This window comes from Musa acuminata, chromosome BXJ2-8 (assembly GCF_036884655.1).
Source record: "Musa acuminata AAA Group cultivar baxijiao chromosome BXJ2-8, Cavendish_Baxijiao_AAA, whole genome shotgun sequence".
NCBI classification, from domain to species: domain Eukaryota; kingdom Viridiplantae; phylum Streptophyta; class Magnoliopsida; order Zingiberales; family Musaceae; genus Musa; species Musa acuminata.
In genome coordinates, this window is record NC_088345.1 from 9,374,217 (window position 1) to 9,400,144 (window position 25,928).

Sequence of the window (25,928 nt, forward strand, 5' to 3'; positions counted from 1 at the left end):
CGGTCCGGTGCGCCACGTCCCAAACTCATGTTCTAAATGCGACGTGTCGTATCCTCGTCGTTTCCTGCTGGCTCTACATCATCACCGTTAGATTCCAGATTTCACGAATCTCAAAAGGATGACAAGCGTTTCGATCTTCCACAAACCCTAATATATCGACAGCTGGACGTGCCTGCCTATATATCTCGCGTCACCCTAAGTCAAACCCAATAGAGAAGCGTCGGCGAACCACTATTGACGAGGATCATCACGTACGCCGACCAGCGACCAAGGCCGAGAGAGAAGGAGCACCGTCGCGATGGGCCGCGTCCGGACGAAGACCGTGAAGAAGTCCTCCCGGCAGGTGATCGAGCGGTACTACTCGCAGATGACGCTCGACTTCCACACCAACAAGAAGATGCTGCAGGAGGTGGCGATCATCCCCACGAAGCGCCTCCGCAACAAGATCGCCGGGTTTTCCACCCACCTTATGCGCCGGATCCAGCGGGGCCCCGTCCGAGGCATCTCTCTCAAGCTTCAGGAGGAGGAGCGCGAGCGCCGCATGGACTTCGTCCCCGACGAGTCTGCCATCAAGGTTGATCAGATCGTGGTCGACAAGGAGACGATTGACATGCTTGCCACCCTCGGCATGGCTGACCTCCCGGGCGTCGAGAAGCAGCCCGATGCGCCTGCGGGTAACGTCACTTACCCGTCCCGCCCTGGTGGGTACGGCGGCCGCAGGATCTGAGATGGTAGCACTTTTTAGCTAGTCTGGTTTAATGGTACCTTTAGGTGTTCGTTCTTATCAACGTTTGGGATTTGAAAAGGTGTTACTGGCATCAACATTTTTGTTATATTGGATGTTTTATACTGTAGTCATCTTCAATATCATCGATTACTTGATGCCCTTTCAATTTGGTAGTAATGTTCCCTACTTTATGCTCATTTTTTAATGCCCTTTGTTGCATTCGGCGAGGCTCCTAAAAGAGAATATGTTGATATTTGAAGGAAATATAAGAGGCCGTTATGCTAACTTGAGGTTCTAATTTTAATAGAAGAAGCTGGTTCATTGGCACAGCCCGTGGTTCTTTGATACTTAATTCTTGCAAAGTATAGACATCAGATATTGAGTGTTAATCATCAGATTGCTTTAGCTTTTCTTACTATTATGTTTGCAGTTATGCTTCTTAATCTTACATGATGTCCTTGTGGAAAGATTTACCTTCATTTGCAGGATTGTGGCCGACTATGTTGAGTTCAAATGTGCCTTAATAAGATGGTTAAGGTGGCTAAAATAAGTGAGAAGATGCATATTCTTTGTGGATGCTATTGTTCCACATTATATTTTTAGGTCTAATTTCCCACTAGCTTGCATTATTTAGTTGTCAATTAATAACTTTATGGTTTGACTAAAGTACATTTTGGAATGTCATAGTTGGTGTACTTGACTCTTGGCATGTGCAAATCCAATCATTTAATCACTGTGGAAGGCTTACAAACTTACTAGCTGCACACTTGCTTCATATCATTCCATAATTTTTGTCCGTGAGTTTTGTTTATGTTTCTGGGTTTATCCTCCTATTACCTGAAAATTTTATATTTGTACCTTTTGTCTAACAGCAAGGAATAACTTGTTTCCATGTCTTGCAGATGAGAATTCCTCTTGGACATGGTCTTATTTTGTTGCTACAATTCTCAGTTATATTGACAATTCATAAATCAATGGGTTTCCAACATTGCATGTCAAGTGTAAATTCATGCAAAATTTGTCTCATCATTGGCTAACTGTTCACAGCCTTCACTAAATTGAGACTAAAAATGTACTTTTGCCAAAAAGATTAATTATTCTCTATGCTGACTAGGATTCATTGTGAATCTTGTCAGAGAGCAAGCACCCTGAAAGCTGATTCTCATGGGTCACTAATTGATTTTTGTATTATTCATGTGGCCTTCTTTTGTAGAAGTTTGATTCTTCCGTTCGAGATGGCTTATAGATGTATCACCTTTTTTTGCTTTATCCAATTGGCTAAGCCTGTTAAGTTGATTTCTTTCACTTTTTACTCCAGTGTAGATGAAATTAAAATATATTTTATGAAGTACAGGCATTCATGAGTAATGAAGAATAGACAATTTCTTTGTGTTTTAAGTTACCCTTGCCTTTTCCTTTTTTGTTCTTAATTTAAATTCTTTTAAATCAAGATGTCTTGAACATGTATGAGAAAGGTCCATTCCCTTTATTTTAATGACTAAGCTGGTTAAGTTGATTCTTTACCACTTCATTTTAATGATGTGATTGATTTTTTTTCTCTATTGTTATAAATTTTTAAATGTGACCTCAGAGTATTTTATCTACATTTTTTTAAGCGTCGTAGATGGTTTTACTCCATTAACCACCATGTCTTAATTGTTATCCTATCCCCAATTGCTGCCTGGACACTGCCTCATCAGTTTTTTTTCCTTTAGTTCCGAAGTTTCTAGGTACATTCCCTTTATTTTGATCGCTAAGCTGGTTAAGATGATTCTTTACCACTTCATTCTAATAATGTGTTTGATTTTATTCTATGTGTATATATCTTTTCCATTGTTAGAAAAATGTGACACCAGAATATTTTATCTACATTTTGTTTAAGCCTCGTAGATGGTTTTACTCCTTGAACTATGTCTTAATTGTTATCCTATCGGTCAATCGCTGCCTTGACACTGGCTATTCAGTTTTTCTTCTTTAGTTTTAAATTTTGTAAGATACTTTTTCATCCGTCTCTGTTTTATTTTAATCGAGTTCTTTTAACTTGGTATTTTCTGATACCCTGGGCCTTGGTATGTTATTCTTTTTAAATGAATAGGTCGCTATCATATCCTAATAGTGGAACAAACTTGCTGTTTTCTTGCATATATAAATTTCTCTTTATACTCCGTTGTCTTTGCTCTTACATAGTTTGGAAATAATATTCTTGTCATCGATCAGAAACTTTGATAAGCAAGCTAAAAGCCATAATTTGCTATTTAACTGTGAACGTCAACCTTTGTAAATTGTGATCAGAACTGATCTATATGTTGTTTGTGTAGTAGAAGATTAAATCATACTTCATTTAGTATACTTTTAATTAATACATTTTGGCTATTTCATGAGTTTCAAAAAAATATTTGGTGACTTGTTTACTGCTAAATGGAATTATCTTAGCATCTCTCTTCTTGGAGAACTTCAGTTGTCCTGTTTTTTAAGATGTCTTTTGAGTTCATGTAATTGGATAATTTTGTAACCTATATTGTTGGCCTTTTCTTCTTGGTAATTGGATAATCTTCCTTGCATAAAAGTTGTCCTTAAAAATCCCTATGTAGGTCCCATTGGGGCTGATGAGATAGAAGACACCATGAATGCAACAAAATTTTTGGACAGTTGCATTCAAGTTATCACCAGTATGTTTCCTGATCTCATCATCACTAACTACTCCCAGCATTCAAATTTTAGTTTCATTTTAAAAGTTCTGGATCCATCTATTGCACAAATATAACATCAATATTGATGGCAAGTTGGATAAGATGATCGACAACAAAATATTATATCTGGATAATCAACAGATTTGCTTGCCAAGAGGGCAAATGATTTCTCTGCTTGAATGCTACATCAAATGCAGTTATTTTCCTGCTTCCAAGGAAATAAATGTATGATGCTCTGCATCTTGTTCTATTTTCTGTGTGAAAACAACTTCTTTCAGGAAGAAGAAAGCAGCATTTGATCTAGTTTATCAACTGTGTATTCTTGCCAAATCATTGTTCCTTGGTGGATGCAATTTTTCATGCTTGTTTTTTTCTTGTTTCTTGCTACAAGCCATAGAATCTTGTTTCAGAATTGCATGCTTGGGTTCGAACAATCCTGGCTGTGCCTATGGCTTTTGGTTGGTGATCTGCTGTGGTTGGTTTGTTTCTGGATTTAGCTATATCTACATTTAGATTAGATTGTTTACTTCACGGCATGGACATATCACATAGATGTCACAAGTCGGTAATTAGCAATAGATAGAGTAACCATCGCAATCAAACAGTGGATCATACCATCAATGTGGTTGCAACTAATCAACTGTTTCCTGCGTGCAAGCAAGAGAAAAGTCTTGTTGTTAAAGTGGCTGTTCCTTAGCCTATCCTGTCGCCATCTATAGAAGTGGAAAGGCCACCGACCAATGGAGGGAGCTCTATCCCAGATTCTGAAATGAGTTTGTGACTGACGTCGCAGTAGTCTCATATTCTGATGTAGAAGGATAAGTTTTTAGTGATAGAGTTGATCTATTATTTAGCTGATCAAATCATGTGTTTTGTGGAATATAATATTCTTTGTACTGTGCTTAATTTGACATTAACTACTATTTGTCAGGATCTTCAATAAAGAGTCAACTCAAGATGTTGATGACTGTCAATCCGAAGACAAAAAGATGCACTATTTCCAGCGCATATCTTCTCCAGGTTTGTGTGTTTATTGAGTTCTACAGCTTTACACAAGCTACAGCATGCAATTACAAGTTCCTGTTTGAGTTCCTGAGAGCCACATTCGACTGTTGTTTTATGGTGCCTACTTATCTTGGGAATAATCCTCTTTGAAACAAGAAAAGCTTATTAGTTTAACTTCATGACAGGCTCTGCAATCGTCAAGTCGCTTGTATCAGAAAGAAAGTTCACATGAGGATGAAGATATGAAGAGATATCATTCTTCTAAGGCATGCATAAGACGTACCACCAAGGAAACCCTTCGCTTCCGGAGTCATATAACTTGTGCTTGAGCTGCTGCCACCAAGGACACACAGCATCACCTCCAAGTCTTCAGTCATGTATATATTCTTTCACAAGCTTGATGATGAATCTTGACAATTATAATTAGGTGGGCTAGTGCAACTATCTCCAGTGGTTTTGGCTTAAAGATAGAAACTAAGGTCAGCCAAAATTTGAGGATCATGGAGGCCAAATAGAGATAAAGATTGACCAGTTTGAGCTCCAACTTTGTCATGTATGACTAGTGACCTAATAGGCTAATGGGAAGACTTGAGACAACTTTCATCTACTGTTCATAGGAATTGCTTTTGTGTTTATAATCATGTATGGATTAAAGTATCCAATAAGTGAAAACATGCTGGGAAAGGTAACAACAGGTCCCCTATGGATTGTTTTATCCCATTTGATCCCAACTAATATGTTCACTAGTTCTATCTAAATTGTCGGAATGAACTTTTAAGGCAATGTTTATCTCCTCTTACCTTCCAATCAGAACTTGACCAATTAGATCCATGTCTTTTATTTTGGTTTTATGTGTTGATTTCCTTATTTCAATTTTATGATGATTCAATAATCATCATCACTATTATTTGAAGTATATTTTCTTTTCTTTCATTTTGTCACTCATGTAATTTTTTTCGCTTTCACTGATTTGATGATCACTAGATTTTGTTTTATTTCTTATCTATACTTTTTTATATTTTTAATTAAATTAAATTTATTAAATTTACTTTTTAAGTATAAAAATGATAAAAATAAAATATAAATTCAAAATATTGACCAATTAAATGAGTTAGTATATTCAAAAAATTCGCCATCCACTGCATTTGAGTTTATATTATTATCGGATCAATATTTTAGATATAATATGGAATCCGTGCACAGCACTCGAGTTTATATAAAGGGAAAAGAAACAAAGGTAGAAAGGAATGAGAGCGCCGATTCCTCCCTATCCGCGCCTCCGTTGTCTCAGGGCCGGACCAACCTGGTTTGTCTCTCGTACTCCGGCAGTCCCAAGAAAAGAAAGGTTCCTCTACCGCCGGATTTGGTTTCTAGGCTTTTCTGCAGCATCTCCCACAGGTAGATTCCTTTGCTTTGATGTGGAGGCTCTGGTTTTTTTTAATGCTTTGAAGTCGTTGCCGTCTCCGGTGCCTTCTGCTTCGTCTCTTGGTTTCGGTGATATAGGCTTAGTTTTGTCGAGCCTCTTTGCTTTCCCCTGAAGTTCTGAATTTAGCTACCTATTCTGGGACTCATGGCGTCGGTCTTTGGTTCTGTCTTGTGGTTTCTTGAAGCAACAAGTATAGCTAGTGGTGTTCTCTGGTTGTGAAGTCGTCGTCGTCTTATTGAAGTTTAGATTTTTGGTATCGTTTGAGACTGGAGACATGAGCTCGATGTTGGCGCCTACATCTTGGTATTGTGTTCTTGATCGGGTCTCTTATCGGTCTGATTTGCATCTCTCGGTGTCAAATTACGTTTGAGGTAATATCTAATGCCCTAACTCGATGATTCTACTTTGTTCCGGAGTTTTACGAGGAGTGAAGCTCTAATTGCTCTTCTTGAATCGTATGCCTGACTTTTGTTTACTAATTTTTAGGGTAATGAACTTTGGACTGGAGTCATTTAAATTGTATTCTGTCATTGTTCATTTAGGTATCATCTGGAGCAGTTTCAGCACCCATGTCAATCATTTAAATCGTTTCTCTTAAATTGATTTCGTATGGAATTTAGAGTAAGAAACTAATTGTCCTTTGGTTTTAACTAGCATTTCTTTTAGTAGGAGGCCATTCTGATAGCACATACATTTCTGAAGCAGTTGGAAGGAGGAGGAGACACTTCGTAGAAATTATAAGCTTTATAAGCTCAGGTAGAGGACTGGTAGTGTTGCAAAGGGTCAATGCCGAATGATGAGGGTGGTATAGCAGAGCAGAAAAGATGTGAGGGTGTTTCTGAACCCATTTTAGATTCAACCCCGACCCGTAATGGGGACGAGATAAGAGGGGCAGTTATAGTTTCACAGGAAGACCCTGTGGATGGGTCCATGCCTCCTCTGGCGCTTAGCATCACTATTTTCCAGCCCGAAGAAGTCTCCAAACCCAACATGAGTGCCTCAAAGAGCACAGCTTCTGAGGGAGGTGAGAAGATTTCTGGGATGGCTGCCTTGAAGAAGGGTTTTTTATCAAGGAGTGGGAGCTATCAGGAGCAGTGCAGGTAAAATATTTTAAATGTTTCCAAGTTTTTTTCGACATAGTTGCTATGCTATGTTTTTGAATGAATTGATGAGTAGCAGCAGTTTTTTAGGAATAGATGACTTGCTTCAAGGAGGCTTGTAAAACAACATTATTAACTTCTTGGTAGCAGACCTGTTATGGCTTTTTCTTCATGTCATTCTTCAATTCAAACATACATGAAACATTCATCATTGACTTCAGCTCAGGTTCCATCAATCCTTATAAACAGTGTATCCACACCATGTGTCAATTGGTTTTGCACTGTGTTGTTTTCTGCTTATAGTGCAGTTAAATGTTTCAGATTGTTCTTTCAACCTCTTTTTCCCTTTGTGTATCTAATTAGTGATGTTATGATGCTGTAAAACTGGAGCAGAGTTTGTCAGCAGGAAACTGAAGAACCTCTGATTGATCTTGGGTGCAGATGCCGAGGTGAGCTTGGTAAAGCTCACCGCTCTTGTATTGATACCTGGTTCCTTACTAAGGGTTCAAATAAATGCGAGATTTGCCAGTAAGTCTTATACTTAATAAGAGATTTTCCTGGTTCCATTTGTAGAGCTAGTTTCTTAGCCTGAAACCTTTTGTCCAGGCAGATAGCTGCAAATGTGCCATTACCTGAATCAAGACCAAGTGTAAGTATATCAAACCTGAAAGGATGTATAGGGTTGTTTTTTAGTAACATGGAGAGCAGTTTATTGATATTCAGCGTCACTGTTTACATGTTATGTCATGGATCAATGAGCATGGAAATCTTTTATCTTTCTACTTTTTAAGACTATGGTGTAAAACTTTGTAGCTACAAAGTTGGTTTTGATGTCATTCTCAACAAATTGGCAGGTATTAGTAAAATGGCTTTATAAATCTCAAACACTTTAATGATTACTTTCATCTATCTAGTTAGCACCCTATGCTTCACCTTTTAGATGATATATGGTTTCAGAGGTTTGTTAGACTCTATAGGTTGCTGAGCAATCCAGTAAGATTTATTTTATTTGTTTTATTTTTCCATTTTGTGAAATAGGTAAATAACTGTCTCTGGAGGATCAACTCACCCTACGTCATGGGACAAGAACACGAAAGGGTATTAATCTCTTAAGGTTGCTTTAGCTGCAACATGGCATTGCATGATCTGCATAGATAATATGCCCTCTCTGTGCAGAATAAACTTCTTCTTTTTTTCCCACCACCATTACCATCATTGTCATTGCCATTTTGCCATTTGCATTGTGTATTTTATTCCATTGCTTATATATTTAACTACACATATTCGGGTTCTTTGTATTAGCAGGGATGCTTTAACCCGCTTTGGGTTGCATTTGCCATTTTAATTGGAGGACTCTTGTTGGATGTGCTAGTCTCAGTTTCTCTTGGTGTTTCTGCACTGCCTGCGAACATCATAATCGGTAACATTTGTATCCTACTGCAATCATATATAGATTTTGCTCATCGATTTATTTGTTTATTTATTTTCAAAGTATATGTTTCACCAACTTAGAAGATAAAGTTGATTGGATGAATTTATGTTCCTTATCCACAAAGAAGAGCAACAATTTAGAGAAAGAGATGACAAAATTCTGATGGTGAATTGCCTGAATTACCATGTCATTCTTACTCTGCTGCATAAGTCAGCTTTATATTACTCTGCTGCACTAGTCAGCTTTATATTAACTCCTCATGAGATCCATCATTACACCATGTAGACAACTTCTAGATGTTCAGAAGTGTTATTGCTTTGATTCATGAGTACAGAAGTCTCCTTATTTGCTGATTCAAGGTTTCGTTGTATGCCCTTATTGTATAAAATCAACTCAAGATATTCACTGGGATAACAATGAGTTGCACATATCATCTTTACTATCCAATTCGTTCCCACCAAGATCAAGTCCAAACACGTCCAGATACAACAAGGAAGGTTATTTTGCAGCCTTTATTTGATGGAAAAACGTTGGATGATAAAGGATCACCTTGATTAGACATATGCAGTATCACGGGCTTTGTTTTGATGCGAAAAAGCTCAGTGATGATAACCTTTTCTCTTTTTATTCCCCATATTATTGCCAAACATCTTGTTAGATACTCTACATTGTGTATATGCTAACTTGTTCAGGTCACCACGTAGTTTATTCATTTTGGAATTAAATTAATTAAAACAAGGAAGCAAGGTGGTGCACAAGTGGGCAAGAATTCAAATTATTTTGTTTCAGTCAAGTGGATTTTCATTCTCAAAAGGAGTTTGCTTGAGTTACTTCTTATGGAAGCTATTGTTCAAATTTGCATATGCATATTTAAGCATTAACAATTTTTGTGATGAGAAGTGTTCAACTTTATATTTAACATGAATATGAAATTTAATTTTATACAATTATTAAATGATACATTTAATTCCATGTTCCTTTTTGTCACACCCATATCTGAGGAAAATTAACAATTCGAGTGCCTACCTACAAAATGTAGGATTGAACAAAACCCTACTCGATATCGTTGTTTTGTCCATTTGGAGATCTTAACATCTAGCTCCATTTTGCGTTAGAGTTCAGGAATTACATATAGAGATACATATCGGTCATGTAATGTAGATATCATATGTCGCAGGTGTTCTTATCGTACTTGGATTAGGCACTTCTTTTCGGCTTGCACTGGAATGCTGTCAAGGCCAGGGTGCAAGAAGAAATCTGCAGACGACGAATGTGACCTTCAATCCTGGGTACCATCCAACAGTGTAAGAGTTGTTACAGTGTAGAGTTGTTACATCCAAGAAGTATAGTTTGCTTGCCACTGGCTGTCTTTCCTTTTTAGTCATCTGTTCATATTGTGTCTCAAATTTCATTTTCTACAGGAAAACACCTTGTTAATCAACTTGTATATTTTGTGCAATAATTTGAACGAATCTTTCTGGTTGATGCTTATGCATGTATGGTGTATGTTTAATAGTTATCTGCTTCATTGTTCCTGTCGATGTTGGGCTTCTGGTTTCTAGGATCCTCATGTTACCTTTGTCATTAAACTGAAACACATGGATTTCTGGATATAGTCATATAGCTAAATCATGAAGTTATATTAGCATGAAAAACTTTTCAATACCAAGTTCAGGCCAAATGTTGTTGATTTTTTTTTTCCGAGCTTATATCGATCTCATTTTCATGGATGTGATCCGAACTAAAGGATTCATTTTGCTGGATCAAGTGGAAAATATAACTTGGTTGAGCCAGTCTGATGGGTTTTAGATGTGCATATTCCATATGTTCTTGTTTGGTACAATCTTATAGCAAGTTGATACAATCAAACATCAACTCATACAAAGGATCACCAGCACACCAGACAAGCTTTCTAAGAGTTGTTCATAATATTTGTTTAGAAAAGAGTGAGATGCCACCCACATGATTGTCAAAAAATCACTGATGGGCATTTTATTATCAATTCAGTTATATTATGTTATGAACCCAATAGCTTGCAATTGAAGCAAATGCTATTTATCTAAGAACCAATAATACTAATTAATTATGTTTTATTTTTCTTAGAGCTAATCTGAGACTTTCAGTCGGAGGTACATTGTTCTACTTCGTCGGATCCAATTAATTTCATTTGGGTGAATCGGCTCTAAAGTCATCTGTGTCATCCAAATTGACACAATTTACAAGCTCAAGGTATATATATATATATATATATATATATATATATATATAACATTTTGTACAAACTGAAATCTCAGATGATAAGGTGCGACAGTATGCCAACGTCATCCTCATCTCACTCCAGATCGAGCTATCGACCGAGGAATCCACGTAGCGAGACAAGGAAGCGGCGGCGGTGGAGCCTTGCGAAGCTGGCATCACTTGCATGATGTGGAATATAAATCTCTGTAGAAAGGTCGCGGTTACATCACCCTTTGGTGTGACATGGAGCGTAAGCATGACGGCGGCGGCGGCGACGGCGACGCTGCGAGTTGGTCTAACATGCAGCAATGCCCCTTCTCCTGCCCCAAAAGAGAGTCCACGTCCCCCCATGTGCAATTCATTCTGGCAGGTACCATGTGTTCCCCTACGCCACCCACCATGTGAGAGCCAATGCTGTAACTAAGATTCTTACACCAAGTCATCCATATTGAATGAATGACGGATGACTCCATTTGCATGTCGTACCAGTCTGGCGTGCGTAGCAGACTGCAGCGAAGCATCGCCGACGGACCCGATCAAAATCTACAGGCCGTGCTTTCCCACGGTGATCCGCCAACGGTTTCACCGAACCGTCACCAATCTTAACGCACTCCATCATGGATCTCCCACGCCTGATCCCACCGTCATTTGATCCGCGGGTAAGCAACTTAAGTCAAGGCTCGAGGCACGAAATCCGGAGATGGGCATGCGAAGAGCTCCGCCCGGACCGCACGGCCCTCGGTGTCCTCCGCTTAACGTGTCCCACCGCTGCCATCCGTGTCGGCAGCCACCGGTTAAACCACGTCAGGAAACAGATCCGTTACCAACGTGTTCCGCGTATACGTTACGGTCGTCGATCGACGCCTTGTGTACGGCTCCGACGTCCCCGTTACGTAATACGAAGCCGGGATCTTCGAATTCGTCCGCGGGGGCCACACCGTACCCCAGTAGCCAAGCGGGTACGTGACTCGAAAGTGTTTTCCGCCACGCCGAAATAGCGACGGTTAAATGGAAACCGACGGTTGGAAGTTCTACGCAGTCAAGAAACTGTTGCCCACGAGGAAAAGACATACAAGAAGGATCCAACCGATGGAGCAATCAGAGCCTTTGGATCTCGAACGGTCGGCCCGACGCTTCCTTCGGGGCGCTCGAGAAGGCGTCGGGGCCGTACGGCGCCACCGGCTAAGCCGGTCTCCGCCTCGTTTGACTTCCTATTCTTACCCCTTTTCGAAGGCGTGCTATATAAAAGTGCCCCTTTTGTTTCCGCCGTTCCATGGATTGATATCACGGCCAATTCCGTCACACTGCTCGCTTCCTTTTTTATTCCGCCTCTTGTTCACCGTAGCCTTCCTGTTCGTTTCTTCCTTGGTTTCCTGCCTTCCCTTCCGATCGCAACATGGTACCGAGGCTTGGATTTGTCCCCCATCTCTTTCTTTCTGTGGAACTTGTTCCTGTTGAATAGATTGGTTTAATCGTTCTTGCCATTGCTTGTTGTTGTTGTGCTTGGAATCGGGAGTAGACGAAAGAACGAAACGGTGAGCCAGTCGGCGACAGGCGTAAACAGCAGCAGAAGAGGAACATGAAGAAGAGGATGCGGATGGGGTGCGGCTCGATGGTGGGTTCGGAGCGCTGCGTCTCCTGCACCACCTTCAACATTCTGGCGCCGATCTACAAACGGCTCAGCGAGGGGGTGAGCAGCCCATTCTTCGGCTTCGGATCGTGGTTTGCCCTAGTTCCTTGTTTCTTCGAATCTTGATCCTGTGTGCGGTGCGCTTTGGGTCGTAACAGGACCAGAGCTGCAGGGAGAGTCAGTGCAGGGTGTATTGGTTGAGCCGGAACGAGAGGATCATCGACAGGCTCTTGGGCGATCGTTCCTCCATAATCTGTCTCCAGGTAATGATCAATGTTTTCATCAAAAAACAGAACGAAAAGATCGGGTTTTGGATGAGGGGTATTGTGAATCTGATCGGTTTGGCATGGATTGATTTAGGAGGTCTGGCTAGGGAATGATGAGCTCGTTGATATGTATGAGAAGAGGCTAGGCGATGCGGGTTATGTCTCTTTCAAGCTCGCTCGGACGAACAACCGTGGCGATGGTATGTATGTCAGGTATTGATGTATTGTGAGACAGTATAGCTTTTTTTTGCATCAGTAGACGAGCAACATTGTTTGCTAGAAGGAGAATTTGATTGAAGGAAATCACATATTATAGATTCTGGTTCGTTTGTGGTTATGGAAGAGCCATATCGATTGCTTTTTCTTAAGAAAAGAGACTAACCTTTTTTGTTCCTTATTATTGCTAACCGTGATGACATTGAAGACCTATACTTATTCTTGTGGTTTATATAAAATACTACTTATGTTATTTTCTTCCGCTAGACTTTAAATTCTGATAGCATTAGCTGACTGCTGTAAATTTTTTGCCTTGCTCTGCAAGAGAGACAATCCTTCAGCCTATTAATCTCTTGGCTACTTTTTCTTACAAATTGCCTTTAATTTTGTGGCTAGATATATACACTTTGGAACTGTGTGGAACTAAACTAAGCTTATGATGAATTTGGTTCAAAAAAATATCAGTCTTAGAGAAGTCTTCCTTCAACCTCTCTTAGACTAGTCTCGATCATCTGTTCTTTTTTCTTTTTTTCCCAAAACTTTGCCACTGTTAATCCAACAAAGAATAGAAACATATGCCAATTGTTCATGTTTTGAGATATTAAACTCCCAAGTCTGTTTGATGGCACAAATGGATATTCTTGAGTTATAAACTGTCTTTAGAATAGGTGTAATAGCTGAATATAATAGTCTTACATGTACCCGAGTTATAACCTGCGAGTTATAAACTTACATGTACCTGTTTTTTCTTAGAATGGTGGATAACTGGCTTTATTAGTTACTTCTTCCTGGCTGCATCTGTTTGCTGCTTAGAAGACGCGTGTTTATTTGTGAGCAGGTCTCCTCACCGCTGTTCATGGGGACTACTTCAAGATTCTAAACCATCAGAAATTGCTCTTTAATGACTTTGGAGATCGTGTTGCCCAGCTCTTACATGTTGAATCGGTTGTTCCTTTTTGGCATGGGCAAAAAAGCAGTGTCCAGCAACAAGTCCTCATTGTGAATACCCATTTATTGTTTCCTCATGATTCTAGCTTGTGTATAGTTCGTTTGCAACAGGTAGATTTCCTCTTTCTTAGCATTTATCCTTTGGCCATTTTTACCTGTGGTTGGACAATTTTCTTATTGGATTGTCATTGCCAGGTATATAAGATACTTCAACATATAGAAACATATCAGAAAGAGCACAATCTTGATTCTGTGCCTATCATACTCTGTGGGTGAGCATCACATTCATGCATTCATTTTCAGTTACTAAATCAAATGAGTTTCTTCTTATTCTTCTTCTATATTTTCCAGTGATTGGAATGGAAGTAAGCGTGGGCATGTTTACAAGTTTCTTAGATCCCAAGGGTTTGTATCATCATATGATACCGCTCATCAGTACAGTGATGTCGATGCCCACAAGGTCATAATCCATGTTATTATCTTGCAATGGTAAAGATGATGCCTTTTTTTTTAATCATTAATTGATATCCTTCTCTTTTTCGTTTCTTGCTCTTTTTTTGCATGCAGTGGGTAAGCCACCGAAATCACCGTGGGAACATATGCGGAGTTGATTTTATATGGCTTCTAAATCCAAATAAATACAGGAAACCCTTGAGAACTAGCTGGAATGAAGCTGTTTTTGGCATTATCAAGGTGAATAATATATTTCTGTTAACTATACCAAGGATACTTTGATGTTAAAACTCTTTTACCCACTGATAGTGTCTCTGCAATCTGTACCATGGAATCTATACTAAATGTCAGTACATTATAGAATCATTATATATTATTCTGCAATTCTTTTCTCACTGGTTTTGAAATTTTTCTGATGTTTGTCAAATTTATGGATTCATCTTTTGCACTTTTTTGTCTTGAAAATTTTCATTAATTGTATGCTTATCTAAATTGTTTGCGGTTCAGTATCTTCTGCGAGCAGCTTCTCTTGCAGAGGATAATGCATTTGCATTCCTTAAGGTGGACAGTCCTGGTGATTACATTACCTACTCTGGTTTCTGTCAAGCACTCCATCAGGTACCGGAAAACTCTCATAAAGTAGTGAGATAATTCTGAAATCATCAGTCGAAATAGATTTAATACTTCAAATCAACGCAGCTAGGTGTAGCTGGCCATCCTCATGGTCTTAGCCCTGACGATACCAAGGATTTATGGATTCAGGCTGACACTGACAGGAATGGTGCTGTGGACTATGAGGAATTCCAGGTATACTTCCAAGATGTGGCTAATTTCATGCTTGTCACCAATAGTAGTAGTCCCTTAAATGGCATCAAACTAGCTAGATCACCTGCTTTTTCTTGTATTTAAATCATTGATCACCTGCTTTTCTAGTACCTTGGTCCGATACATGTTGCTTGTAAGCATGCTGACTCGGTGAAATCAAAACGCTGGTCACATGCTGCCGTCTCTTTAAGATATTAGCCCGACAACATTATCATCACATCTTTGTTCATGGACAACTGCTCTTGCAGCAGCGAATTTGGAGTCCCAAGTGTCGGGAACCTTTAGAGGAGCAAATAGCTGTGGAAACAAGAGGAACACAAGCAAGAGAAGGGGGACAGCTGGCCTTTGGTTTTAACGTGAAGGATGCGGTCCTCTTCCCGCCGGAGGTCGAGCAGGGGACATGGCCAGAGAATTACTCTCTTTCCGACCATGCACCATTGACTGTTGTATTTTCACCTGTAAGGATTCCTTGTGGTCAACCAGTTTGCTAAGTAAGCACTGATCTAAGGTGCAATGTAGGTCCAAATGCACTGCCTGTTCAATGTAAAGCTTGCAGAGATGAGAGTAGGATACTTGATCTTATGTACTTGTAGCTAAAATGAGTATGCGAAACAGTAGAGCTTTTGGATAGTCTTCTGAGAGAGATGTTTTTGTTCTCTGTCAAAAAGAAACCATTTTTAATGTCATAATATGGAATAATACTCTATGATTCTTTGCCTTCCCTACCGGCTAGGCTCTGAATGATGGATGCTCGTAGTCTATGCTCATCAAAATTTAGGGTTTCCATTTGGCATCCTGACCTTCTCTTTCATTAGAAAAGCTGGGGTCATTTTCTGGCTCTCTAAAGAATGTCCCTTCCCACATCAGCAATACTGTATGCATGCTTAGCATTTGACTTTCTAGTTTATTAATAGCATAAAATAAGAATAATTAGGAAATCAACGAACAGCAAGACATGATGTTACAGTATCGTTTCTGCGGAATTCAGAGCTGACAGAATGCTCGCTGGTCCATCCATCTCCACCCACGCAGCCTGTTGTTGTTACTGTTGTCAGGTCTTGTGGCAGCAGTAAACGAAGTTGGCAAAATCTAAGATTCCAAGACAGCGATTTGGTTCCATCAGATCAAACAGCAAGTGAAGAGATAAAAAGACAACTCTGATGTGTTCCCCATGACATGTAGCAATTTCTTGATTTCAAGGTCAACAACCTCCACCACCATTGTTTCACCTCGGAAGGTCATACTTGCTAACTAGATTTCTGATCCTAAATCCAAACCCCCTAATGTTTGCTTCCCAAATCAAACAAGTAAAATGATTTCAGCAGCATGAGGGTCATATGGAATTGACATCTCAGCGGAGGACAGTTCACAGAACAGATTCGGTACTTTTTCTTTTGGCCAGGCAGTGTTCGCAGACGAAATGACAAACGCTACAGAGACTGCTGGGACGACGGTTCATTGAATGCTCTTCGAACGCACATGCTTGCAATTGTCCCATATGTGCACATTATTGCAGGTAATGTCGGACGTCGGCACAGTGAGAGGACACGGGACTCGACTACATTTCCTAGGACATAACTTTATGATGTCGATGCAAATAACGCACACTGCAATCCACATTACATTTGTGTAGATCTTACCGCTCTTACCTCGAAGCACTTGGTTTTCTGCAACCTGCAATGTGTTGTTGTTCTATTTAATGCCACAAGAGATCACGGTGTTCGCCGAGCGGCTGGTGTGCAGGCGATGGGGAACCAAGGCATCGCGAGCGAGAAGAAGAAGAGGAGAGCGAGGAGAGGCCCCTTCACGAGCCTCAGCTTCTCGGCGAGCCTCCCGGGCGACGTCCGCGGCGCCCTCGCGGAGAGCATTTGCGCGGTGAAGTACTCGTCCGACCCTCTTGCTGACTTCAGGGAGTCGATTCTGGAGATGATCAGAGACGGCGGCGTCAAAGACTGGGAGGAGATGGAAGAGTTGGTCTACTGCTACGTCGTTCTCAATTCATCGGGCGTCCGCTGCTTCATCGCGGATGCATTCCTCAGTGTGTGTTCTCCTTGTCTTCAGCTCCCATCAGGGAATGATCATTAGGTGTTTTCTACGCATTTTAGATGACTGACAACACCACAAAGGAAGTGATCGTTCCATCTATCCAAACCATGAATGATGTGAAGGAATCTTCAACGAAGACGGCAGAGCTAATAATAAGCGATGCTTCAAACTTCTGATTGACTATCTACATGGAAAATTTCTCTACAGCATCTTCGGACTTGTATATTCTTTTTTATGCTTTCTTGAATGGCTTCACGACGACCTCTCAGATACAATCTGAATCGGTTCTTTACCAACTCCTGCCGGATTAATACAGCATCAGCAGATAACTTCATTCAGCATTTTGCCGTCGAGTTTGTGCCGTTTGCTGCACGGGGAGAAATGACCACTTTGACAGCCAAATCGTTGTCGTCTTCTCCTGTCTTGACATGAGCAGAGTGCCAAATCTGACGCAGAAGCTAAGCAGTGAGTTCTTGGCAGCGGCAAGGACAGCAGAGAAGTGAATGATCAGATCAAGCTTTGTGAACGTCATGATTAGGCAAACAGTGTCAAACCTTAGACATCAATTTTAAAGGCATTCCACCCACCGATCCCTTATGCAAACAGAAGAAGGATTGCAGCAAGGTTGACTAATGGCTAAAATTCTGTGACTGGTGGCGCACAAACTCTGTATCAATTATACTAAATTGCCTCCTAGACAAATGCAAACAACAGCTATGGTTGCTAGATGACATGATTGAAGCGTCAGGAAATTGGAGTCATCATGGATCCCCACGATACCTTGCAACCAACATTGACAAGCTTTTCGAATGCATTATCTCTTCAGAACCAAGTCAAACAATCTTCTCATCTCCCTCACCCACCCACCCTGACAACAACCCTTCACCTCTGAGTGCTTGCATGACCCATTCACCCTCCCCCTTCTTTGTGTGTGGCTCAACATGAATACACAGTGTGGCTCAGATGTCCACTCCAAGCAAGCAGATGGACCTCCTCGTCCCTATGGTTTCCTGAGGCCGTAAGCTAAAAGGCCACCCCAACCAACCGGGAGAGTAATAAAGAAAGTGCAGCAACTGCTTCAACAGCTGCGGAGGGAGGAAGAAGAGCAGAAGAGATTGCGACGACGCGATCCATGTCTCGTTTGTTCTGAGAGCAGATGAATCATTTCAACATCGGCAACGAAGCATGAAGAACATCGAGAAGTTGTTCTTCACGTGCACCAGATGGCAGGTCGAGGAAACCATCGATCTCATCAACTGCCCTTACCATTACTTCTGCGACAGCGCCTACCGAGGCGACTACTCTCCCACCGTCGACTTGCTGGTGCTCCTCTTCGCCGTCTCATCTTTCTTCTCCGCCACGGCCTTCACCCTCCGGGAATTCAGCCTCAGACGAAGCCGAACGGAGCCCAGCATCGGAAGCTTCAAAAGAAGGCATCTGTTGCCTTCAGGTCCGATTGCACTTACTCTGGTAGTCCTAATCTTTGCGAATGGGCAGAGGATCAACACCATATTCCCCCTCTCGCGCTTCGGCCCAGCTCTGCTCCAGCTTGTTTACTTCTCAGCTCTGGCTTTTAGGAATCGAGCGGAGACCGATATCAAGTATGGGGTACTCGAAGCCTCGACTGTGTCGGGGATTCTGCATGCGAGTCTGCGCCTCGACTCCATCATCTTGCCTTACTACACAGGCTTGGAAGCTCTGACCGACTCCTACTTCTCTGGCGTTTGTACAACGTGTGTGTGCCGAAGAAATGCTTTGGCGGCAGGAGGGAGCAGCGTTGCGTACAGAGGATGGTCCAAAACGACAGTGTTGATAGCCACTGCTCTTTGTTCGAGGATGGCATGCAGAATTGTCGGAGAACAGAAGCTGGCATTGTCGATCAGACTGACACTCGAAGGTGTCAGCTGGCTGTTGATGGCGAAGGACTCCTTCGACCTGATGCTGGGTGTTGTTCCACAGGGGAGTCTGCTAACGACGGTGGTTTATGCCGGGCTCTGCGTTCTGATCTTTCTCAATTTCCTCAGAATGGTATTCAATCTCTCGGTCTCCGTAGCAGAAAAGCATCACAAGAAAGAAATAATTGTTTTGTGCCGTAACGATGTTGAAATGGCACGGTGAGCAGAAAATTCATACGAATTACTTGCTTGTAAAATGATTCTTTCATTTTATCGAAAACAGATGTTATGAACTTGTACAGCTTTTGTACATTGAGTTATTGAGAACAGCAAGTTTCTCGATTCAGTTTTTCTCTGTTTCTTCAACTTCATGCTGTTATTATTTCTCCATAGGCCACAAGATCAACAATCTATAGATTGATTACACATACTATAAAAGACCACCATAAATACATGAAAGTATCGATATAACAAGCACTTTCATTGAATGGAAATTTTTTTTGAAGTATGAACACTTTTTTTTATGGGCTAATTACATATTACCCCTTATAGTTAGACCTTATTAGCATCCTGATCCCTAGGCTTAAAAAATTTACATTGAAATCCCTAGACTTAAAAAATTTACATTAAAACACTGACTCCATTTACCCTAACGTCATAGGTTTTACTAATGAAAGTATAAAAATATGGGTAAAAAGATAATTTTAACATTCTATATATATTTTTTATGGTGGCGGACAACGACGTCATTGGGCATCGCGGGTGGCTATTGTGGATAAGAAAGAAGAGCAACGACGAGAGTTGAGGTAAAGGGAGAGAAGAAAGAGGACGACACAAATGCCAACGCATCTACGTCGTGCTGATGTAGATGTCGAGCAACCATTTCGCCGCTCTACATTTACGTCAGAATCGACGCAGTTGCCGAGCAATGCCAACGCATATGCAGATGCATAGCAACGAAAGGATCGCTTGGCAGTTGTATTGACGTCGACACAAATGTAGAGCGACCGTTTTGTTGCTCTGCATCTGCGTTGGCGTCGGTTAGCAACCCCATCCTCCAACTCTAGCCTAGCAAGACAAACTCCACCCTCTCCTCGACCACCTCACATCACTGCTTCATAGTCATCCACCGAGGATCTATGACTTCTTCACCCGAGGCACCATCGTGGACTTAGAGGAGGATAGGCAAGAGAGAGGACAAGAAGGCCTCATAGTGCGAAGGGGAGGCATCAGGATCGGGATCATAGGAAACGCAAAGAGAGCAAATCAGTTACAGATCTACGCCAGAGACGCGACATCCAACGTCGAGGGAGTGGCAAGCGACACAAGTAACCTGACGAATATGACAAGCCATGAGGAAGTTAGCACCATGGACGGACACATGCCAAGCCTAACTAAGGAAGGTCGCATATAGCTCGTAGTAGACTACCGCCCTTTCACTACTCTACATATATACAATGTCGATGCAGATGTTGAGCGGCCCTTTCACTGCTCTGCATCTGCATCGACGTTGCTTGACAATTGTGTCGACGCCGTAGATGTAAAGAGGCAAAAGAGCCGCTCAGCATTTGTATCGATGCAGTTATCGAGCAACGTCGATGCATAGTAACATCTACATCATCCTTTTTCTCTCTCTTTACCTCATCGCTCTCCCTCCTCATTCACAACAATCACCCACAATCCCCAACAACATTATCATCCGTCATCATCAAAAATATAAATAGGATATTAAAATTATCTTTTTGTCCATCATTTTTATGTTTCCGTCAACAAAACTTATAACATTAGGATAAATGAAACTAGACGTTTTATTTTCATAACCATAAAGATTTCAATATAAACTTTTTAATTCTAAAAATTAAAATGCTAAAAAAAAATAATTTTAGTCATCACCGTCAAAACTTACTGCTGTTGTCAGTTCGTGTGAGAGAGGGCAAGAAGAATCACTGAAATATATATACACTGCAAGCATTGAAAATATGGAGACCCTACCAAAAGATGCAGCATCTCATTTTCGACTACTTGTTCTACTCTAGTGCAGCAGATACATTTCGTCTTCTAGCAGCACCAATAAGCACAATCCATAAGAAGTTCATTTTGTCACATTATCTTGACTCGAAAAGTTGTTTGTCTATGTCACGAGGACTCTCATTTTGTCAACTCAAAAGAGTGTAGTTAAATCAGACAAAACTAGAAACATTCAGTCATTAATATAAAATGAAAAGCTTGCTTCAATTCTCTTCTTTTATCAAGAGATTGAAGCTCAAAATCATTCATCAGATGAAAATTGATGAGATGTATTACATCCCATGTGAATGGATTCAAAGAATGAAAATATGAGTCCTGGTTTGCCAGAATTAGAATTACTTGAATAAAAGAATACAGTCACCGATATTTCTCCGGATCCTATTCTTCGTCCGAGGAACTCTCTGATGAGACTTGCTTGTGATCAACTACGGCAGCAGCTTCCTGTTTGAGAGGAAGAAGTTCAATAAGCATTGGAGGACTTGTCGATGGAAAATTATTTATGATTTCAGGGAAAAAAGGTAAAACCAGAAAGAAAAGAAAAAAGTCATGAATTCTATTTCTTACTGGCATTTTGTCCCAGTCCTTCAATTTTGAACTTGTAAGCATGTAATTGTTACGTAATGGGGCCCATCCAAGCTCATTGTTCTTGTCCATGCTTTTTGAATCACAGAACTGCATAAAACATACCACTGTTAATCTAGACTAGCTCATCAAACATGCTACAAGTGCATATTTTGGTAATGTGGAGATACCATTTAAATCACATAAAACCTTGATATCTACGACAAGAAATGAAGAGCATTACAAAGACTTGAACAAAAACTAATTATAAGCACATCTTTTTGTGTTATTGATGTGTACACTGACAATTTCAGAAATTAAACCCAAAAAAGTTCAAAATAGGAATATACCGTAAGCTCTCAGAATCTTCATATGAACAATTTTTTTAAATATTTGCAAAGTGGACACCAATTTCCCACAAGCACATGCAAGTAATAAGATATCAAAGCTATTTGGAAAACTGTTTTATAGTAAAGATTTTAAGAAAATGCACCCACACACATCATATCCTATGCCCAAACATGACATACTTCTGATTAATATGCTAAAAAAACAGAATGCTTTGCGATTGCATTATTCTTGCAACCGAATTACAAATTCTACCTATTCTAGTTCAATCAATAAGGAAATAGATGTATCATTAAAAGAAAAACTGAGCATCTATTTCAAACTTTCAGATTCAGGATCAACTTATGTTAAACTGTATTCAGAACAGAGTGTAACACCACAAAATATGCACATTGAACTAGTTACAAAAAAGCATGTACAATTAGTCAACTCGTTATGATAGCAGATCAATAACAGACAATGGACAAGCGATAAATTTGTGTTCATGGACCAAAACTAACAAAAAGTCAGAAACAAAGTTATTATAGAAAATTTTACAGATCAACTAGCACAAATGTTGCAGACTGAACTAGTCTTGCACTAAAAGATAGCACAATGCTCAAGCTCTCAAGCATGAGACCTAAGAAAACATTCTATTTTTAAATTCTAAAACAATTGAAAAATCCTTAACAGCACTGACACTATCATTTTAGATACCCTGATGAAAACGGAAGCCAATCATTAGAACCTATTCAGCTGAAGTTGCATGACGATAGCAGAAAAATTGACAGTGTGAATGAACCGAAAATTAGGCATGATTACAGTGACTATATAAATAACAAATAGTTTGCATATACAAATGCCTCAAAGTATACTGGCCCAGATTAAAAAAAGAGAAACAGCATGCACATGGTGTTGCGTGTATAAGAAACTATATTCTGCAATTATAAAAGTTTCAAGGACAATAATTAATCACATGCCTGTGTTGTTGGCTTCTGTAGCTCCGAAAAGAAGGCTTGTTTTCTTTGTTTTGCCAACACTGTTGAAAACACAAGATGTTGATCACTGTAGTTTACAAAGAATTATATGAGAAATATCATATCAGAGGTACCACATGACAAACTTTGTTGACACACTGAACACTACTAAAAGAAACTTTCAAAATTTAACTACTCTGAGAATTACCGTCTTACTGAGTACCAGTTCAACTATAAACACCAATATAAAGTAGAAACCTTCTTAGCATCAAAATTTTTTTGCTTCTTAATGAAGCATATTATGTGTACCCAAACAGAAAACTCGATCATATTCAGCTATTTCAATCCATTTCATTTCTCGACCAAGGAAACAAAATCATCTGTCTAACAGAATCTCTAGTGTTTTTTTAGTATGGATGTGGATTTCCTCTAGTAAGATGCACGTCATTCAGCTAATGCAAGAAAGCTTAAGCTCTAAGCTGACAACATTCAAAGGTAAAAGATGTAATTTAAACCTGAGTACAAGAATGGACTGCACAACCTTGTTTGAACACTTATAAGTTAAATAAACAAGCAAATACACTAATGCACATGTCATACCTTTTGCATTTTTAGAACCTGAAGGATTTAACCCACTTTGAGAACTTTGTGCCTTACTGACCTGCATCAATAATCTAAATGCTACTGTAAAAACTAGTGATTTCTTTTCATCAAGCACAACATGCTCTGCACAACAACAAAAAAGGATTCAACAAACTCATCATTCTTTTTCACTTACCGCATTGAAAAGCTTGACAACTGGTATTTAACCCATAGTTGTTGTACATGCAAGATGAAGAACTTTCAGTTAGAGAGTAACTAAATGAGCAATAGAACGCACAATCCAAGCATAAAAGATTTTAATCAGCTATAAAGAACATATTGCCTGTTCTTTAGAAGCCATAACAAATACCTCCTTTTGTTGCAACGCTGACAAGAAGCTTCTCCCTTGCATCCAGGAAATTAGCAGGCTTTACGTGTCCCTTTTCTGCTTCCTATATTACGAATTCAAGTGAAACTTCGAATAATACAGACACCAGAATTACCCATCCCTAGTGAAGGCAAAACTAAAGGGCGGGCAACAGAGTAAAAAGGCGATCTAATAGCACCAACCATCTGTTTCTCCTTTTTCATTTCGGCTGTTGTCTTATGCTCCGATACCTCTTCTGCAAGCTTCTCAGCGACGAGCTTCTTGTGCGCAGACAATATAGGTCCCTGAGAACAAGAAGCATAATAAACACCAATAAATTCACAAAAAAGAAATCAGTTTTTGGGTTAGAACCCATTTATATGCCTCAAAAACGGTACACCTACGAGGGGATCATCTGGGAGATGCTTCTTCATGATCTTCATAAAGGCTACCCTAAACGCCCTGCAACCCTCAACGAACCTTGTGATCCCATGCTGAGCCCCGTCCCCGTCGTCCTCGTCATCGCCTCCGCTGCCGTCGTCATCCACAACATCCAAATCCCTGTCACTTTCCTCCTCCTCGCTAGACGGCTCTTCGTCACTTTCTTCCTCCTCATCGGAGTGGTATTCCCTGGCCCTCTTCCGGAAGAGCTTCCTCATCTTGCGGCTAGGTTTCCTAGGCTTGGCCGCGGCCATGGATGACGCCTTCTGCTGGACCCTATTGCTCGGCTTCTTTCCTGTCTTGTGATCCGGCTTCCGCTTTCTGGATACCGAAGCCGCAGCGAGGGTTTGGAGCTCTGCCGCCATGGCCGACGAGGTCCGGAGAAAGGAGCGGCGACTAAGGTCTTCAAACGAGCATGGTGTGGGGTTTAAGTCGAGAATTTAGGAGTAAAGTGGGCCGAACCCAACCCGGCCCACATCAGTCAGGGCGATTTGTTAGTATTAAGGCCATGTAAGGATAATATATAATTAACCGAACGGGGTTAATTATATATTATCCTTGTAATTAGATCTTTTTAATATTTTTATTTTTAAATTAAAAAAATATATATTAAAATATTTATAATTATGAAAGTGAAACATTCTTTCTCGTTTATCATAACATCATCAGTTTTACCGACGGAAGATATAGCACGTGACAGTACATATATAAATGATACGAAAACGATAGATAAAAAGATAATTTTGATAGCGTCGTGTGTGGTTATTATGGTAGTGGTCGACAACAACAACACGGTGATCGATCTTGCCAAATGTTGATCTGAACATTGACAACAAGGAACAAGATGAGATAAAACGATGAGACATCTACGTTGGTGTTATCTATGTCACTGGCGATGAGAGAGGAGGAAAATAGGGCAGGTGAGGCAAAGCGGATATAGTTGATCAATCTCGGAAGCTTAACCAAAATGGCGATTCCTAATCCGATGGCTAATCATAATGTAGTGATTTCTTCGTCGTTTTGGAGATTTCTTCTCAAAATGAAAACGAATTATTCTGATAATACAAATACAAATTCTTAATTAATATTTTGTAGCATGAAGCGGACACGCGTTCTCATTTCCACCACAAGTTGATCGGCCACTTGGGGATGGATTTACCAAACATAAGCTATTCCAAGTCACACGCCATTGATTTAGACGTGTTTCGGAATCATGATTTCGATTATGAGGCGAAGCTAAATCGACAGAGAGACGAGTAGAGCCAATGGCTATCCTTCTCGATCAACCCGCGTCGTCTAAGGCAGGTGATATCTGGACCGCAGGAGCCAATCCTCCGCTTCAATATTAGGTGACATCTGGACCGGGAATTCGAATCACGACGTCCCAACACACTATTGTTGGCTGCGGAATCACCCAATTGCATATCATCATTAACTAGCTGTACACGTCACAGACATTTCATAATAAATGACGGTCCGATCGACGACTCTGAAAATAATTCCATTTCGATCAGCTGATTAAGACAATAGCAGTTCACATGGTGACAGATTCAGTAGGGCAAGCAGGAGGGGCAACAAAGACAAAGCTTCCCCTCCACTAGCGGTGGCTGTTGATGGAAGAGAGAGGCCTGCAGCAGCTGATGGGCCACTGTCATGGCCGCCACCGTCTTCTCTCTTTCTCTTTCGCTCCATTCCTTTCTCTGACTCCATGAAATAGTTCACTGTGCAGATAGAGTAACAGTAGAAAG

The 25,928-nt window shown here is 40.4% G+C and overlaps 5 protein-coding genes across 17 annotated transcripts; 4 read left to right on the forward strand and 1 right to left on the reverse strand.

Annotated features, from left to right (window-relative positions):
• The first annotated feature begins 192 nt into the window (after window positions 1–192).
• LOC103993170 (small ribosomal subunit protein eS17) lies at window positions 193–893 on the forward strand. The gene has a single exon (XM_009413136.3). The coding sequence runs from the start codon at window positions 299–301 to the stop codon at window positions 725–727; it is 429 nt and encodes a 142-aa protein (XP_009411411.2). The 5' UTR covers window positions 193–298; the 3' UTR covers window positions 728–893.
• Window positions 894–5,643: 4,750 nt separating this feature from the next.
• On the forward strand, window positions 5,644–9,865 carry LOC135583236 (uncharacterized). 10 transcript variants are annotated; one of them, XM_065120761.1, is made up of 9 exons: window positions 5,645–5,820; window positions 6,033–6,219; window positions 6,391–6,469; window positions 6,554–6,948; window positions 7,342–7,476; window positions 7,555–7,597; window positions 7,987–8,046; window positions 8,254–8,368; window positions 9,558–9,865. In XM_065120761.1, exons 4-9 carry the CDS (start codon window positions 6,635–6,637, stop codon window positions 9,686–9,688), a joined length of 798 nt encoding a protein of 265 aa, XP_064976833.1. In that variant the 5' UTR covers window positions 5,645–5,820; window positions 6,033–6,219; window positions 6,391–6,469; window positions 6,554–6,634; the 3' UTR covers window positions 9,689–9,865. The 10 variants fall into 10 exon arrangements, with proteins under 10 accessions (XP_064976836.1, XP_064976837.1, XP_064976833.1 ...); XM_065120759.1 differs by lacking the exon at window positions 6,391–6,469 and having other exon boundaries at window positions 6,515–6,948; XM_065120758.1 differs by lacking the exon at window positions 6,391–6,469 and having other exon boundaries at window positions 6,518–6,948.
• Window positions 9,866–11,883: 2,018 nt separating this feature from the next.
• LOC135619106 (uncharacterized calcium-binding protein At1g02270-like) lies at window positions 11,884–15,690 on the forward strand. Of its 3 annotated transcripts, none has more exons than XM_065120768.1 (11): window positions 11,884–12,017; window positions 12,138–12,340; window positions 12,421–12,511; window positions 12,609–12,714; window positions 13,569–13,789; window positions 13,874–13,950; window positions 14,030–14,138; window positions 14,246–14,371; window positions 14,639–14,749; window positions 14,831–14,938; window positions 15,208–15,690. In XM_065120768.1, the coding sequence occupies exons 1-11, from the start codon at window positions 12,015–12,017 to the stop codon at window positions 15,445–15,447; spliced, it is 1,395 nt and encodes a 464-aa protein (XP_064976840.1). In that variant the 5' UTR covers window positions 11,884–12,014; the 3' UTR covers window positions 15,448–15,690. The 3 variants fall into 3 exon arrangements, with proteins under 3 accessions (XP_064976840.1, XP_064976839.1, XP_064976841.1); XM_065120767.1 differs by having other exon boundaries at window positions 15,205–15,689; XM_065120769.1 differs by having other exon boundaries at window positions 12,138–12,308; window positions 12,407–12,511; window positions 15,205–15,688.
• Window positions 15,691–16,562: 872 nt separating this feature from the next.
• On the forward strand, window positions 16,563–19,225 carry LOC135619107 (uncharacterized). The gene has a single exon (XM_065120770.1). The coding sequence runs from the start codon at window positions 18,188–18,190 to the stop codon at window positions 19,118–19,120; it is 933 nt and encodes a 310-aa protein (XP_064976842.1). The 5' UTR covers window positions 16,563–18,187; the 3' UTR covers window positions 19,121–19,225.
• Window positions 19,226–20,981: 1,756 nt separating this feature from the next.
• LOC135618154 (uncharacterized) lies at window positions 20,982–24,565 on the reverse strand. Of its 2 annotated transcripts, none has more exons than XM_065119009.1 (8): window positions 24,144–24,565; window positions 23,943–24,044; window positions 23,743–23,824; window positions 23,569–23,588; window positions 23,391–23,451; window positions 22,794–22,852; window positions 21,490–21,597; window positions 20,982–21,366 (listed from the first exon to the last, which is right to left on the reverse strand). In XM_065119009.1, exons 1-8 carry the CDS (start codon window positions 24,543–24,545, stop codon window positions 21,304–21,306), a joined length of 897 nt encoding a protein of 298 aa, XP_064975081.1. In that variant the 5' UTR covers window positions 24,546–24,565; the 3' UTR covers window positions 20,982–21,303. The 2 variants fall into 2 exon arrangements, with proteins under 2 accessions (XP_064975081.1, XP_064975082.1); XM_065119010.1 differs by having other exon boundaries at window positions 22,794–22,878.
• Between the last annotated feature and the right edge of the window lie 1,363 nt (window positions 24,566–25,928).